Source organism: Mytilus edulis, chromosome 6 (genome assembly GCF_963676685.1).
Source record: "Mytilus edulis chromosome 6, xbMytEdul2.2, whole genome shotgun sequence".
Taxonomy (NCBI): Eukaryota; Metazoa; Mollusca; class Bivalvia; order Mytilida; family Mytilidae; genus Mytilus; species Mytilus edulis.
Genome location: NC_092349.1, coordinates 28,383,917 through 28,399,311, shown reverse-complemented (window position 1 = coordinate 28,399,311; position 15,395 = coordinate 28,383,917). Strand labels below are relative to the sequence as shown.

General features: G+C 31.7%; 1 protein-coding gene across 1 annotated transcript in view; it reads left to right on the top strand.

Annotated features, from left to right (window-relative positions):
* LOC139527472 (uncharacterized) overlaps positions 1–15,165 on the top strand; it is a gene marked incomplete in the record, with an annotated part of 613,988 nt that extends 598,823 nt beyond the window's left edge. Inside the window, 7 exon segments of the mRNA XM_071322951.1 lie at positions 1,604–2,804; positions 4,795–4,901; positions 5,624–6,868; positions 7,884–7,917; positions 9,578–9,849; positions 10,950–10,977; positions 12,417–15,165. Coding sequence (XP_071179052.1) covers positions 1,604–2,804; positions 4,795–4,901; positions 5,624–6,868; positions 7,884–7,917; positions 9,578–9,849; positions 10,950–10,977; positions 12,417–12,724 — 3,195 coding nt within the window.
* Between the last annotated feature and the right edge of the window lie 230 nt (positions 15,166–15,395).

Sequence of the window (15,395 nt, the reverse complement as noted above, 5' to 3'; positions counted from 1 at the left end):
AATTTTTAATATAACATTAAAATGACAACATGTCATGACAGGACAACGATACAAATAAATTGGAGAACATATATGACAGAGAAACTCACGAATATAGCTTACACAAAGTACCAGATTCAATACGCCAAACGCGCGTTTCGTCCACACAAGGAAAACTAGTGACGCTCAGATGAAAAGTTTGAAAGCCAAAAACAAGTACAAAGTTAAAGAGCATTGAGGACCAAAGGTTCAAAAAAGTTGTGCCTAATACGGCTAGGGTTTTCTGCCTGGGATAAGAACTTCCTGATCATTTAGAATAATTTATACGTTTGTAAACGATACTTTTTTTTATAAAATGACTATATAATTATAAATAAATAACTGTACTTATGTATCCCGTCATACTTTGAACCACACCATTATTTTATTCATTATTATTACTTTTACTGTTAAATCTGGTTTTTGTTATATCTACTTTACGTGAGTCTGCATTATGTATGCCGTCATACGACAAAATTATTTTTATGTCTACCTGTGCGAATTTCAAACGCGCAATTTTACACCAGTAATGAAAACCTTCTATCATTTATGGGTAGACTTTACATAGATAAATTCAGCCGTATTTGACGTGAAACTGTACATATGTGTCCCGTCATACTTTGAACCACACCATTATTTTATTTATTATTTTTACTGTAAGTCTGTTTTTTGTTATATCTACTTTACGTGAGTCTGCATTTATGTATGCCGTCATACGACAAAATTATTTTTATGTCTACCTGTGCGAATTTCAAACGCGCAATTTTACACCAGTAATGAAAACCTTCTTTTATTTATGGGTAGACTTTACATAGATAAATTCAGCCGTATAAGAAAAGCAAAATGAGAATGTTAAATTTGATGTATGCCTTTTTGTGCTACTTTGTTACATTTGTTGTTTATGTAGTGATATTAAGATGATAACACAATATTGACTGTTGTACCCCTATTTTTGACATTTTTACTTTTTGAGTATGTTTGTTTTGTTCATGCATCGTTGACAATGTAATGGAATTTGATGCGACTGTCATACAAGTGAGAGGTTTAGCTAGCTATAAAACCAGGTTCAATCCACCATTTTCTACATTAGAAAATGCCTGTACCAAGTCAGGAATATGACAGTTGTTATCCATTCGTTTGATGTGTTTGGACTTTTGATTTTGCCTTTTGATTTTTGATTTTCCTTTTTGAATTTTCCTCGGAGTTCAGTATTTTTGTGTTTTTACTTTTTATGCATGGTAAAACAAAGTAGTGACTAACTACAGAAAAAAAACCGGACACACAATACAACCTAAACCAGCACATGAAAATTCACAGTCGAGTTAGCCAAAGTCCTCAACACACAAAGTAACGTCAAGTTTGAATTTCTAAAATGTATTTCCTGAAAATAGGATAGAACTCAAAATAAGATATGTAATACTGATATAACATTTATTAATACCAATTTATATCAAATTGTGGTAGTAATTAGATAATCAATTGCATTAGTTAGCTATGTCGGTGTTTCTTCTGAATCAAACTGTTAACCAAATATATCGTATAAATTAACTCAGACTTTATGACTTACTTTCTATTTCTAGATTTTTCTTTAGAGGAATTGACCTTCAGTAGGTCATTAAGACATAAACCATTGGAAATTCCTACTAGCAGTCTTTCAACAGGACTGCCCACTGATTTAAGCAAACGGTATACCGAAAGTCTAATAGCCGGTGCCTCTGTTCAGGGTAACGAACAACATATAGAATTTAGGGAGAAAAATGAAATGCAAGATATTACAGTCGAAGCAGAAAGGGATAATAGCAGATCAAGAGAACAAGGGGATTGGAATAATCCAACGCAAGGTATAGAAGGCGGCAGACCAATCACAAATGCTCTTCTAGATGTACATAACCAACAAGGTGATCCAAATAACGAAAGACCAGTATCAAACGTCCATCTTAGACCAGTTAAAATACGAGATGATCCTTCTGACGAAATACAAGTACAAAATGTACATCTTGATCTACAAGAACATCAGGATCATCCTTTAGACGACAACCTCATACAGAATGTCCCACTTGTTGTAGATAAAACAAAATGTGATATCAAAGAACAAAGACATGTGACATGTGTCCAAAGACCAATGCCAAAGGTTTTGCAAGCCGACGTACTACAACAGAGAGACTCATATAAAAGCAGGCAAATGGCAAGTAATCCAGTAAGTTCAAGCAAACAACCAAATTATTCAGATAAAGATACCCAATGTGAAGAATTTAAAGACAAAACTCATTTTGAGAATCCAACAGAAAATGAATCACAAAAATATAAGCTAAATCCAGGATTGCCTTTGGTTCTAGGTGGTACAAAAAATAGCAGTTTTCCAGAAGATTTGACCATACATGCCCCAATTGAGCAATTGAAAACTTTGACTGAATTATCTGAAGAAGAGCAAGCAACATCTGGTTTGACACATTCTGTAGAATCTGTTACTGATCCTGGAATAATAACAAAACTTAAACGATTCTTTGGAGTTTCCAAAGAAGTGAAAGAAATAAAGGTATCGATAACGGAAAAACACATTTTAAAGCAATCTTTGAAAGTAGGAAAGAAAAAGTTACATCAAAAACATATAGCTCCCGTGATAATATGGGACTTTGGAGGTCAAGATATCTTTTACTCCACGCACCAAAGTTTCCTGTCATATCGAGCAATCTATTTGATTGTACTGGATGGTAGTAGAGCCCTTGATGACCCATGTCAATTTGAACAATATTTACCAGGGAAAAGTGGACCGAAAACAGCAAGAGGTATAATAAGTTAACATGAAGTAATAACATGTATATGTGCACAACACATTCAATATACTCATAAATTTCAAACGTGCTCATCATGGTGCAAATAATGGGAGTCACTTCAATATACATATGATATCATCCCAAAAGCAGTTTTTGCTTTGTATTCGCTCTATTATGACAGCCCTCACTTAGTACAAAATGATACTTTTGGTTTTGGAAATTCACATCATATAAACAAAAGGATAACAGTGACGTCGCTGTCGATAAATTAACAGTAGTAGGAAACATTGGTATATAAGTTTGACTGTCCCTCTGGTATCTTTCGTCCCTCTTTTCTATAAACTTAACCGGAACCAAAAGTTACATTCTCAAAATCAATAAACTAAATATATTTCGATACATATTCAAATCATACAGTTAGGTAAGCCATTGTTTACAAAATAAACAAGTAAGCAAGACTGTGTAGTAATACACCCATCCCCGAATCATGTCTATTTTTGAACTGACAGCGAACAACAGCAAAATAATTGCATTACAATTATTCATTTTAGTCTTTTTGAAATTTGGATATACATATATACGTGTTAGTTTGTTATAAATCAAATATGATCATTTCAGTCATATTGGTGAACATGAACCCTGTCATTCACTTATTCATTATTATTAGTTCGATACCAATTTTCGTAGATTATGATTGTACAGGTGAATTACGAATTACAGGTTCAAATAATTACAAATCTTCTGTTATAAATTACATGGTTGGCTACTAACCCCTACGGATGCAATTGTTAATATATTACGTAACCATTAATGGTAGACGGGACGTCATGAACCCTCTACAAAATTTACTGACTGGGATGTATATGGATTCACCACGTTACAACTTTAATCCACTTACAGCGTCACTTATTGCGATGCGATCAAAGATTGTATGCAAATCAAGCAAAACCAAACAATCAAGTATCCACGAAAATTTCAGGTTTCTTAAATCAACATAAATTGGTACGAACGAAAATGATGGAATACTAATAACATACTTTGGTATAGTAGCCAGTGACAGAACTATACATCGGTAATCATGATCTAGCCTGTTGTAACTGTTGCGAAGACAGTGATATCACGAGATAGCATGAAAACATGTATTTATCATTAAGGTGGTTCGAACCTTTAACAGTGCGCATGATCAAGCCTGTTGTAACTGTTGTGAAAAACAAGTATAACTAATTCAGATTAACATTCGATTTAGAAATTATATTTCACACAACAAATGTATATTCCACATATGTTAGAGTCTGAAATACATATACCATGTGTGTTGGAATGAGAGTTAATATTGAATCAGGCGAAATAAATTAATTGACTGTCACTTGTGGAGGAATATATAAGGCAGTCACAAAATATGATTGGAAAAAAACGTATACATTACATTTATAATTTTAATTGATATCTTATATCAATGATTGCATTATGTTTCATCAAACTAATAACGATAATAAAATATATATGCACTATTTTGTTGGTCCAGTAATGACCCAAATACCACTAAAAATTTGGTGGGAACTTGTTGGTCAAACAATAGCCGAACTGTTTCCTAATGAACTTTGGTAGGACATTGTGTATCCAACTTTGGCCATATATTAACAAGCCAACACCAACTATGTGTTAACACTTTATGGTGATATAGTCATAATTATAAATTTACTGTTTACAAAAACATTAATTTTGGAAATACTAAGCATTGTCAAACTTAAGAATAGACTACTTTAGCTATATTTGGCAAAACCTTTAGGATGTTTTGGTCCTCAGTGATATTTAACTTCGTACTTGCTTTGGCTTTTTTTTAACTTTTTTTTTATTCAGGCGTAACTGATGAGTCTTTTGTAGACGAAAAGCGCGTCTTGTGGAAGTATATAGTTTCCATTCTGATATCTAAGATGAGTTTATTTATCCGTTGATAGTGTGTTATTTTCCCTTAATTATGTTATATCTCGTTTGTTAACAGATTATTTGGGATTCTGGATAAATACAATTGTGACCTACTGCAAAGGGAGCCAGCATGGATTTCCGAAAATAATGATTGTCTTTACACATAAAGACAAAATAAAACAGGTGAGTACATAACTTTAGCGTATGCACTTAAATAATGCAATATATGGTTTATATATCACTAATTTATTTCATTTGTTTTTTAATGGTAAAACATATTCATTGTTGTTAGTTTTTTGTCTGTTGTAGAGATGTTTATATTAGAGGTGATCCTACTCTTATTGATATTTAGTTGTATGCATTATAATTCTTACTGACAGACTTAATTTGAATTAAGAAACAAATGATTGATTTTAAATTCCTTAGGTGTTATACCACCATTGATGTTCCCCTATTAGTCTGTGCAGAATTTATTTTTGTTTAAATAAAGAAATACATGTACTTGGCATGGGTAATGTTTATTCTATCTAGTACTTATAAACAAAATATAACATATCATTTCATTGCATATAAGAGAAAAAAGTTAAGTCGAAGTTAACTAATGAAACTTTCATCAGTTGTCTTCCTCTGTACAAGCTTAAGTAACCATATAAACTCAAGTTTACAAATTGATCTATAAAAATTTAGCATAAACGTTGTGTGTGCTTGAAACCACCAAAGATGTATGCATATGACACAGATATTGTTTACTGCAATGAAATGTATCTGTCAAATTCAAGGGGAAATTTTTGTTCGATCCTTGTTTGTATGCATCTGGATATGACGTACTATGATCTTGTGGTATTATACAATTAGTTTTAAAGTCAAACTTAAATTATTATGTGTACAAAGTATCGTATTTATAGAGTGAAGTTGAAACAACGAGAGAGCAACTATACGGAGACGTAAAGAGCATGTTTCAGGGAACCCCACTGATGTCACATTTGGTTATCGAAGACAGAATATTCGTAAATGCTAGAAACAAAAATGACCCAGAAATGACAAAGATCAAAACAAGTATTATACGAGAATCAAAACTCCAACCAACATGGGGACAGAACTTACCAAAATGCTTTATCCCTCTAGAATTAGAATTCGAAAATCTTATCAGAAAGGATATAAATGTAATAACATTTGATGATTTGAGACATATTAACACTCAACACCCTATCAGACCCTTGACAGATGCTGAACTCAAGGTTTTCCTGAAATTCCAGCATGCTATTGGCAAAATTCTATATTTTGATGAACCAGGATTGGATCAACATGTTATACTTTTGCCAACATATCTCATTGATGCTTTCAAATCTATAATCACAGATAAAAGGTTCTGTAAAGGGGAAAGGCAACGAGAGGCTTTATGGGATCTAATGAGCCAAAAAGGGGTCATCTCTAAATTTGCAATAAAAGAACTTTGGAGAAATAGGAAATATCGCATGTTTAAAAAACGCAACGACTACTTATTAGCAGTGATGACTCACCTTGATATACTAGTCGAACCAAAGAGATATGATCCTAATCACAATCGAATACCAGCTGACTTTTACTATGTTGCAAGTATGGTCCAGACTAAAGATGATACTGGATACCTTCTATCTCCATCCTTCAGTGAAAGAAACATTGGAATATCATTCAATTCAAATGACGCAATAATACCTCCAGCTTTATCATTCAGGTTTATCACTTACTGCCTCAGTATTTTTGATGTGAAGAAATACGGTGAGACAAAGGATGACATGCTGTTCCATAGATCTGCAGTATTTACGATTGATCCGTCATTAGATATCCATATTCTGTGCGAGGACGAAAGGATTTTTGTCCGTCTTGTTCATGCTAGGAAGAAAATTCTTATAATGAAAGACCTGGCTTCAAGTATCTGTGAATGTTTAAAATCTGCCATTCAGAACATCAGCCATCTTTATATACAAACCAGCAGTGAGAAGTGTGATGTTAACGCAAGGTCTTTTCAACTGAACCTTTGCTGCAGTGTTGTTGACGATCCGTGTTTGCTATCCATTGAGGAATTTAACACAATCGATGAGAGTTGGATATGTCAAAAACATAAAATAGAACACGAACAGTTTGTGCTGTCTCGTTGGATAACAGAAAAGGTAACTCAATATGTCTATTAATACTCTGAGTACACTCTACTTATGTTCCATCAATGATGAATAAGGAAAATCTAACCTATTTTATATGTAATTAAGCCACGTGATTTATTTAAGGCGTTATTAATACACATATCAAATGTTATACTAAAGAATAAGCTACACATAATACTATTAAGGCTGCAGATAGTTATTTGAATCATATCAACATTATAACAAATCAACTATTTATCTATTCTAAGCAAAATTCCATGTTTAATTGAAAATTATACTTTTAGGACTTTTAAAACATAAAAACTTACTACTTTAACTTAACAAATGCTTAATACAGATCTTAAAATGGGGATATGTTATTACTTTAAATATTTTTTTTTTATTTGGATATTTTATAGATTATAGATGGGCATGTACAGTCACTTGTTTCAACAGCTGGCTGTACAGTAAAAATATATGGTTGATCATAATGCAACTAAAGATAATATATAGAAACTAGGCGTTTTATAAACTCTTAAAAATGCATAATATTTTATCTGTACTATTAAGTGATCATTACATACATATCTCATGTTTCAATTTGTTTTATTTCATCAAACTTCTTAACTAAAATTATCGAATTGTATCGGAAAGTAATCGATAATAATATGATATGTTTGGCTGTAATCGATTAAAATAAGATTATGAATAATCTAACATGTCTTTGATTGCAGATTACTTTCGATGACTGGACAAAATTTGATCACTCACTATCGGTAACGATAACAGAGTACGATTACTACATCCCTGGTTTTCTAAAAGTTTTGCTTTAACTGTTGGTTTGAAACGTAGCATTATTTATTCAATCTTTTAAAATACTGGTACCTCATTTATAAAATTCAAAGAAGTATGAAATGAATTTTATCAGTTTAAAGTTGTCTGATTGAAAGTGAAAAAAACTTTGTATTGTGCTAAGATTTGATTTTAATTTTCTTCATCAACTTAAGAAATTGCAAAATTTCATTGATTTATCCCTGTATTTTAGGAATCAGAAATACATTGTGAATTAAACTGTCCAGGTAGGTAACTATTTATCTGTAGTTTTAAGTACAGGCAGACAATCCTACCAGCTGTAGAGTAAAAAATCCAGCTTTGTTCATCATCGACAATATATAACTGAGTTTAATAAGAATAAAAACATAAATTGCACAGAAAACAGTCCTTTATTTAACATGTTTAAAGTTAAAACTAAGGTAAAAAAGTAAAACAAAAATATCAAACTCTAAAGCCTCAGTTCATAAAGCATGACAAAACATAAATTAATCAACAAACAAAACGATTGTTTACCAACTATCATATTCCTGATTTTGGTACAGGCATTTTCCGAAACGAAAATTCGGTGTGTTAAATCTAGTGTTATAGCAAGTCAAGCATTCCATTTGCATCTATGGCAATTGTTAATAGTTCTGTTCGTTCATCAATTGTATTTTATAGTTAATTCAACGGCAATCATTCCGTATCTTCTAACTTTAGTTTAACGCTGTTATTCCGTATCGTATCAGATTGTAATTTATAGGAGTGACAATGAATTTAAAAAACGACTTAAAAACTATTTTTTTTTAATTTTATTTTGTATCTCCAATTAAGAGTTTGAACCCCATAGAAATGAACTATTTCTTCGCATGTTAATGTTTTTAGAAAAAGTTTTCATTGTCACGCATACTTATATCAAATTGAACATATAACATTGAAAATTGAATGCAAACATACGATTTAGATACCTATTACATGGAGAAATTTAAATTGCCCACATGATTGTTTAGTTTATACTATGTACATATATTGTTTAAGGGTGTAATATAGCGGTACTCCACGATCTTTGATTTAACAATAAATACTGATCTCCGAGGAAATTTCAAAAGAAAAAGTATCTAATCAAATAGCAAAATCGAAAGCTTAAACACATCAAACGAATAGATTACAACTTAAATTTTCCTGAAATGGTGCAGGCGTTTTCGTATGTAAAAAAAATGTTTGATTGTAAGTGGTTTTAAAGATAGATAAACGGAACACTTGTATGACAGTGGCATCAATTCCATTATATTGACAAGTACATATGCGTATACAAGATCAAATAACTTAGTTGACTTCCTTATTACATTTAAATAACCGTAATTTACCCAAGTGTGATACAAATATATAATATTATAATATATATATTAATCTAGAATATCGAGCTTCTTAAAATCATTGAATTTGATATATAATAACCGATGATGAAGTCGAGGGTTATTTTAACTAAGCATTAACAAGGCATATTCTTATAATTAGTCAACGGGAAACAATGAACCTTTTTTGTGTTAAACTCGCCTAAGAATTTGTCATTGTGACTGACAAGTAAACGCATTCAATTTCTTATACGAAACTTATTTATTGCAGAAGGCAAAATAATTCATACTGTATACTGTCTAAATTTTCTCAAACACTAAAGGCAGAATCCTTTCTTAAGAACACGTTTTGACAAGTTATAATATACAAACACAGAAAACGTGTTACCAAATAACCGAACACTATAATAACACATCCGACCCAATGACCGAACACTATAATAACACATCCAACCCAATAACCGAACACTATAATAACACATCCGACCCAATAACCGAACACTATAATAACACATCAGACCCAATAACCGAACACTATAATAACACATTACCATAACGCTATGTTTTACAGTTACACATGAAGCGTTCTTGAGTGAAATTCCGACAGCTCTTCATTTGTGTCGGCTTTCCTCATTGTACAATTTAGATGAGATCCGGGAATTGGTTACCTATCTTGGACTTCCATACATTAACTGGAGCGATCTCTATCAATTTGAAAGTGAACCAGAAGTACTGAAATTCAAAGTACTACGTCGTTGTCACGACAAATCAACACTGACATTCAGACAAATTAAGGAAGCTGTAGAGGAAGGACACATACAAACTCCTCACACTCTTTGCAAGGTAAATTGTTTTGTATCTTCCAATTTGACTTTATTAATTTTTCAAGGCTATGATGATTTTATATTGTAGAGTTAGTGCATTCTAATAATACAGATCTATTTTAGACTGTTACATCACATTTATTGCAATTCTGTAGCTTTAACATTTGATCATTATAAGCTTAACACTACTTTTCTCAATATTCATCATACTCAGACTCAGAAATCAACCAATTACAATACTGGATTCGGTTTTCCGAAATATTATAAAATGTTCGAGTTCCGAATGAGGCACCACCGTAGGGTAAAAAACAAATATGTGAATTCTATTCTAAAATACAAGGTATTTAGATTGTATGTATTCTTACTGACCTTTGATTTTTCAGTAACCACATCTGTCTAATAAAGGACTTCCATAGTAACAATGAAGCGGCCTTGATTACCAATAGTCTTGATTTGTATCGTTTGAAAGAGATTTAATACACCTCTTGACAATCTGAGAAAGATCCCATGTCAGAGCTATATTTATATAATATCATGTTTTCTACATCTGATACAATAAAGATCCCATGTCAGAGCTATATTTATATTATATCATGTTTTCTACATCTGATACAATACAGATCCCATGTCAGAGCTATATTTATATTATATCATGTTTTCTACATCTAAAACAATAAAGATCCCATGTCAGAGCTATATTTATATTATATCATGTTTTCTACATCTGATACAATATTTATATTATATCATATTTTCTACATCTGATACAATAAAGATCCCATATCAGAGCTATATTTATATTATATCATGGCTTGTTTTCTACATCTGATACAATGAAGATTCTATGTCAGAGCTATATTTATATTATATCATGTTTTCTACATCTGATACAATAAAGATCCCATGTCAGAGCTATATCTATATCATATCATGTTTTCTATACGTTCGCAGTTTATCTGTTTCCCTCGGTTTATCATTTTTTGCTATCTTGATTTGTATTTTTTAACGGTTGTATGAAACTTGAACATTAATACATAACTTTCACCCCATATTTATCGACTATATATTGTATTAAAAATAGTATTGAGTACACTAACAGCATGGAAATGTTTCTTATAGGTAATGAAAGGATCATCCGTAGACTTCGGTAAGTAAACCTTCTTAACTGTTTTTGGTGGTATGTCAGATAGATGTAGAAGCCAAGTAAGAGGACTTCCTCCAGTTGTTGGTACATGTACAACATCTATGCTTACATGCAACACTGGCATGTGCTTAGCGACAAATTGTAAATCATAAAAATCCAGCAACACCACAATAAAAATTTATCAGAACATAATTCAATTTCTACTTGAAAAACTTGGTATTGTAAATGGTATAAAAACCTTATTTCGAAAATATGCTTCACAAATATTCAGCTGATATGCAAAGGCAAATAACAATTAACGCATGGCTGATACCTAATTACATTATTTTTCCAAAGACCAAAAATTAACAAGACACATTGCAAAGGTAACCACATATTCAGATAATACGTATGAATATTATTTGTCTGCTCAAAATATATCATAAAGAGATTGTTTATTTACGTAACCTGAATATGTAAAAGCTCTTAAAATAAGATTTTTGAATTGAATAACAATGTAACATTCTCATAATAGCAATTTTTAGCAACTATAATTAATATTATAAATGCATTTGTGTACATGTTAAAGAAGAAATGCGAAAGATACCAAACGAACATATTCAGAGTCATCAGTCGAAAATTAACTGAAAATGCCATAGCTAAAATAAATAGTACATAAAAAACAACATAGAAAACTAAAGACTAAATAACAAGAACCCTACCAAGTACTGGGGGTGATATCAGATGTTTCGGAAGGATAAGCAGATCCTGCTCCACATGTGGCACCCGTCAAACAACTCGTGATGGCGTCCGTAAAATTTACAAAGGGATGATTTCAACATCATCACTTAGAACTCTTGGTTTTAAAGCTTCATAATGAGCAGCAACTCTCTATCAAGGAAATCATGAAAGGACGTACAAGGCCTGTAGCATCGTTCCAACTTGGAGATATATAGCCCATATACAGGCGCTGCAATTTTCCTACATCAAAACGGAAAGTTTACAATTAGAAAATTGAAATTATCTCTTGTCAAAATTGTTTTTCAACCAACCACCCTCACTGTTGTCTATTCATGCTATTAGACAATTTAGATAGAACAAATATATATTTTTGCTACATCGAATACATAAATGTAGTATTTTCGTTTTGAATTCATACCAATTTTCAAACAATAAGGAATTGATATATGAACTTGTATTTAGTGTACTTGTTATCACCAAGGTCATGATCATCGTTCTGAATTTGCAATATTGTTACTAGTAATTGGGTACATACATGTATATATGTGTGAATGTGTTTTTCATCTTACTGTCTTGTTTCTTGTTTTTGTTTGTTTAAGTTTTTTTTAGGGTTGTTTGATGGATTCGAAAACTTTTGATGGAGATTTTCGACAAGTCGGAATAAATAAGGAAAATTTGGGGCATAAGGTCACATGTACTAACCAATTGTTTTAATATTTTAGAGACTGACCCAGAGAAATGGGACCTTGTTCCAACTGATAAAGATATTGACAAAATGGCGCCTTTGATTGGAAACAAATCCTTACTCTATCTGATTGAACTTGGTTTGGATTTCTGTATATGGGAAGATATACACCAGAGACATTGTGAGATGAAAAATGATTTAGTGAAGCTGAACAGGGAAATTTTAGACAAATGGTTGAAGTTTTGTAAAGAAAGAAACGTAAGACCAACAATGCGGATGATCGCCCAAGCCTACAAAAATATTGGAAAAGATGTTAAAGTTATTGAAACCACCCTCTCCCTCTGACTTGAATTACTTCTTTGCTGTTTTATGTGTACACCGTTGTTGTCTGTATATGAGTTAAGTACAAATTGGATAAAATACAAACAGACTTATGAAGTCTTCTCCATTTAACAGTTATAGCAATATATAACAAAAATATTATATGAGCATGCAAGTATAGAATAGTGTATCTATTTAATATATATGTATATAAATATGCATCAAAAGACTGAAAATTGAAGAAAAAAGATAATAATAATAATACAGAAAAATAAAATAAAAAAAATAAATGAATATTTCGAAAACCAAACACCAAAAAATTATACAAAATTAAAAAAAGAAAACATAAAAAGGACAAAAAAGGGGGCAGAATTTTACTTAGATGATCATGGGTGTGCGATCGTAGTTTGCTATCTAGACAATTTGAAATCTTTCCGAACTTTTAATAAACTCGAAGACATTTTTGAAGTAGTTTGGTTTTGCTCTAGAGAAAGAAGTTGTATATACGTTAATCAATAGTATTGATTTCACGTAGACGTCAATTGATTACAACTCTTTGTCCACTGTATGTGCATATTGACAACTTAACCAATATATAACTAGTTAAGACTAATCAATTTGACACTGAAATACAAATTGAATATCCCGTTCTGCCTAAAATTCGCTTCTGATCCTTGTGGTGTATCATATCATGCGACGTTACGATTTTGTTAATGTACTGTTTCATTGATTTCATATAGCAAAATTACCTTGTTTACTATTACAGCAGATGTAAATAAAAAAAAAAGGAAAACCTGCAATAGATAAATAAGTGATTTATACAGTGTATGCTGTGTTTCTATACTTTTAAAGGAAGATACCGATTACATTGAGCTGCAACGCCCTTAAAACAATACAAAGTTGGAATGTTTGTGATATTACGTATATGTGTAATATGTTGAACTTCAAAATGATGTCTTTGAAACAATATTTTGTCAACAGAAAACGTATTATTTCGAGAATATATACAATTTTGGAGACCGTTATCGATCCGTATCTTATACGCTTTCGCGCATGTTTAGTTGTCGTAGTGCCTGCAAAATTTTAAAACTCTTTATTTCAACATTTGCCGAATTCTGAATCGTACCGCGATTTCGCGGGCATAGTTTGACTGTCCCTCTTGTATCTCTCGTCCCACTTTTCTAGAAATTACAGATGCAAAGGATATTGTAAATAAAAAGGTAGGAAAATGAGTACGTTACGTTCAAGTAAAAGAGCAAAATACGATGCCCGCGATAAATATACACAACTTTGTGACAGCAAATCGTCTTATCTTTATACGGTAAGGATGAGAAGGTATGCTATCTATTTACATAGTGATCTGTCCTAAATCTACGATAAGTTCACGAAAGTTTAAGTGAAAAACGAAAACCAATCAAAATTTCTTCTCAATGGAAAAACGTTTAAAGCATTTTTCAAAATAGTATCATACAAAGGAAACTTATAAATTTCAAATCCACATAAGAAAAATTTTGGTACGATAGTGACACAACAAAACTAAGAGATAGAACTATCACACAAAACTTTTCAATGTGAAAGATCTTGATAGTCTTCCTTTGTAGAAATGTTTCATTGTTCTACATCTTTGTCAGTGCATTGTTATTCACCTAGTATGTCATTGTACTCCGTTTGTTATACATTTTGTAATCTACCCTTTGTCATTGTACTCCATGTATTATAGTCTATTTCAATTTATCTTTGTCAGTGTATTTCATGTTTTACATTGCATTGCTACTTACCTTTGCCAGTGTATCATACCTTTTATTATTTCCTTGTGTCATTTTCAATGTATATCATGTATAAAAGCCTCTTTGTTTACTGTACTCCCTGTATTATATCTTTTATCATCGTAATCGATGTATTTTAACTTTGAATCATTTACCTTTCGTCATTGTACTCCATGTGTTAGCCTATTATTATATACCTTTTGTTATTGTACTCCATGTATTATACCTTTTATCATCGTAGTCCATGTATTTTAACTTTTAATTATTAACCTTTGTCAGTGTACTCCCTGCACAGTGGAATTTACTATGTTTGGAATTTAAAAATCGAGTTTTAGATTAAATACGTGCCTTTAATGGTCATATTGATTCTGTTGACTTGTCTTTTCTACTCTTTACACTACACTTTCACACAATCTTCTCAAACACAAATTTTCGTATTTATAGATGGTCGTTTAGTTAATCAGAATCAATTATTTTTCCTGCAACTCATTTAAATATAAAAAAGAAGATGTGGTATAGTTGCCAATGAGACAACTGTCCATAAGAGACCAATATGACACAGACAGTAACAACTGTAGGTCACAGTACGGCCTTCAGCAACTAGCAAAGCCCATACCCCATAGTCATCTATAAAAGACCCCGATATGACAATGTAAAACAATTCAAACGAGAAAACTAACGGCCTTATTTATATAAGAAAATAAACGAAAAACAAATAAGTAACACATAAACAAACGACAACCACTGAAATACAGGCTCAAGACTTGGGACAGGCACATTCATAAATAATGTGGCGGGGTTAAGCATGTAAGCGGGATCCCAACCCTCTCCCTAACCTGGGACAATGGTGTAACAGTAAAACATAAGAACGAACTATAAAAATCAGTTTTTCAACTGATTTTTATAGTTCGTTTTTATGTTGTACTGTT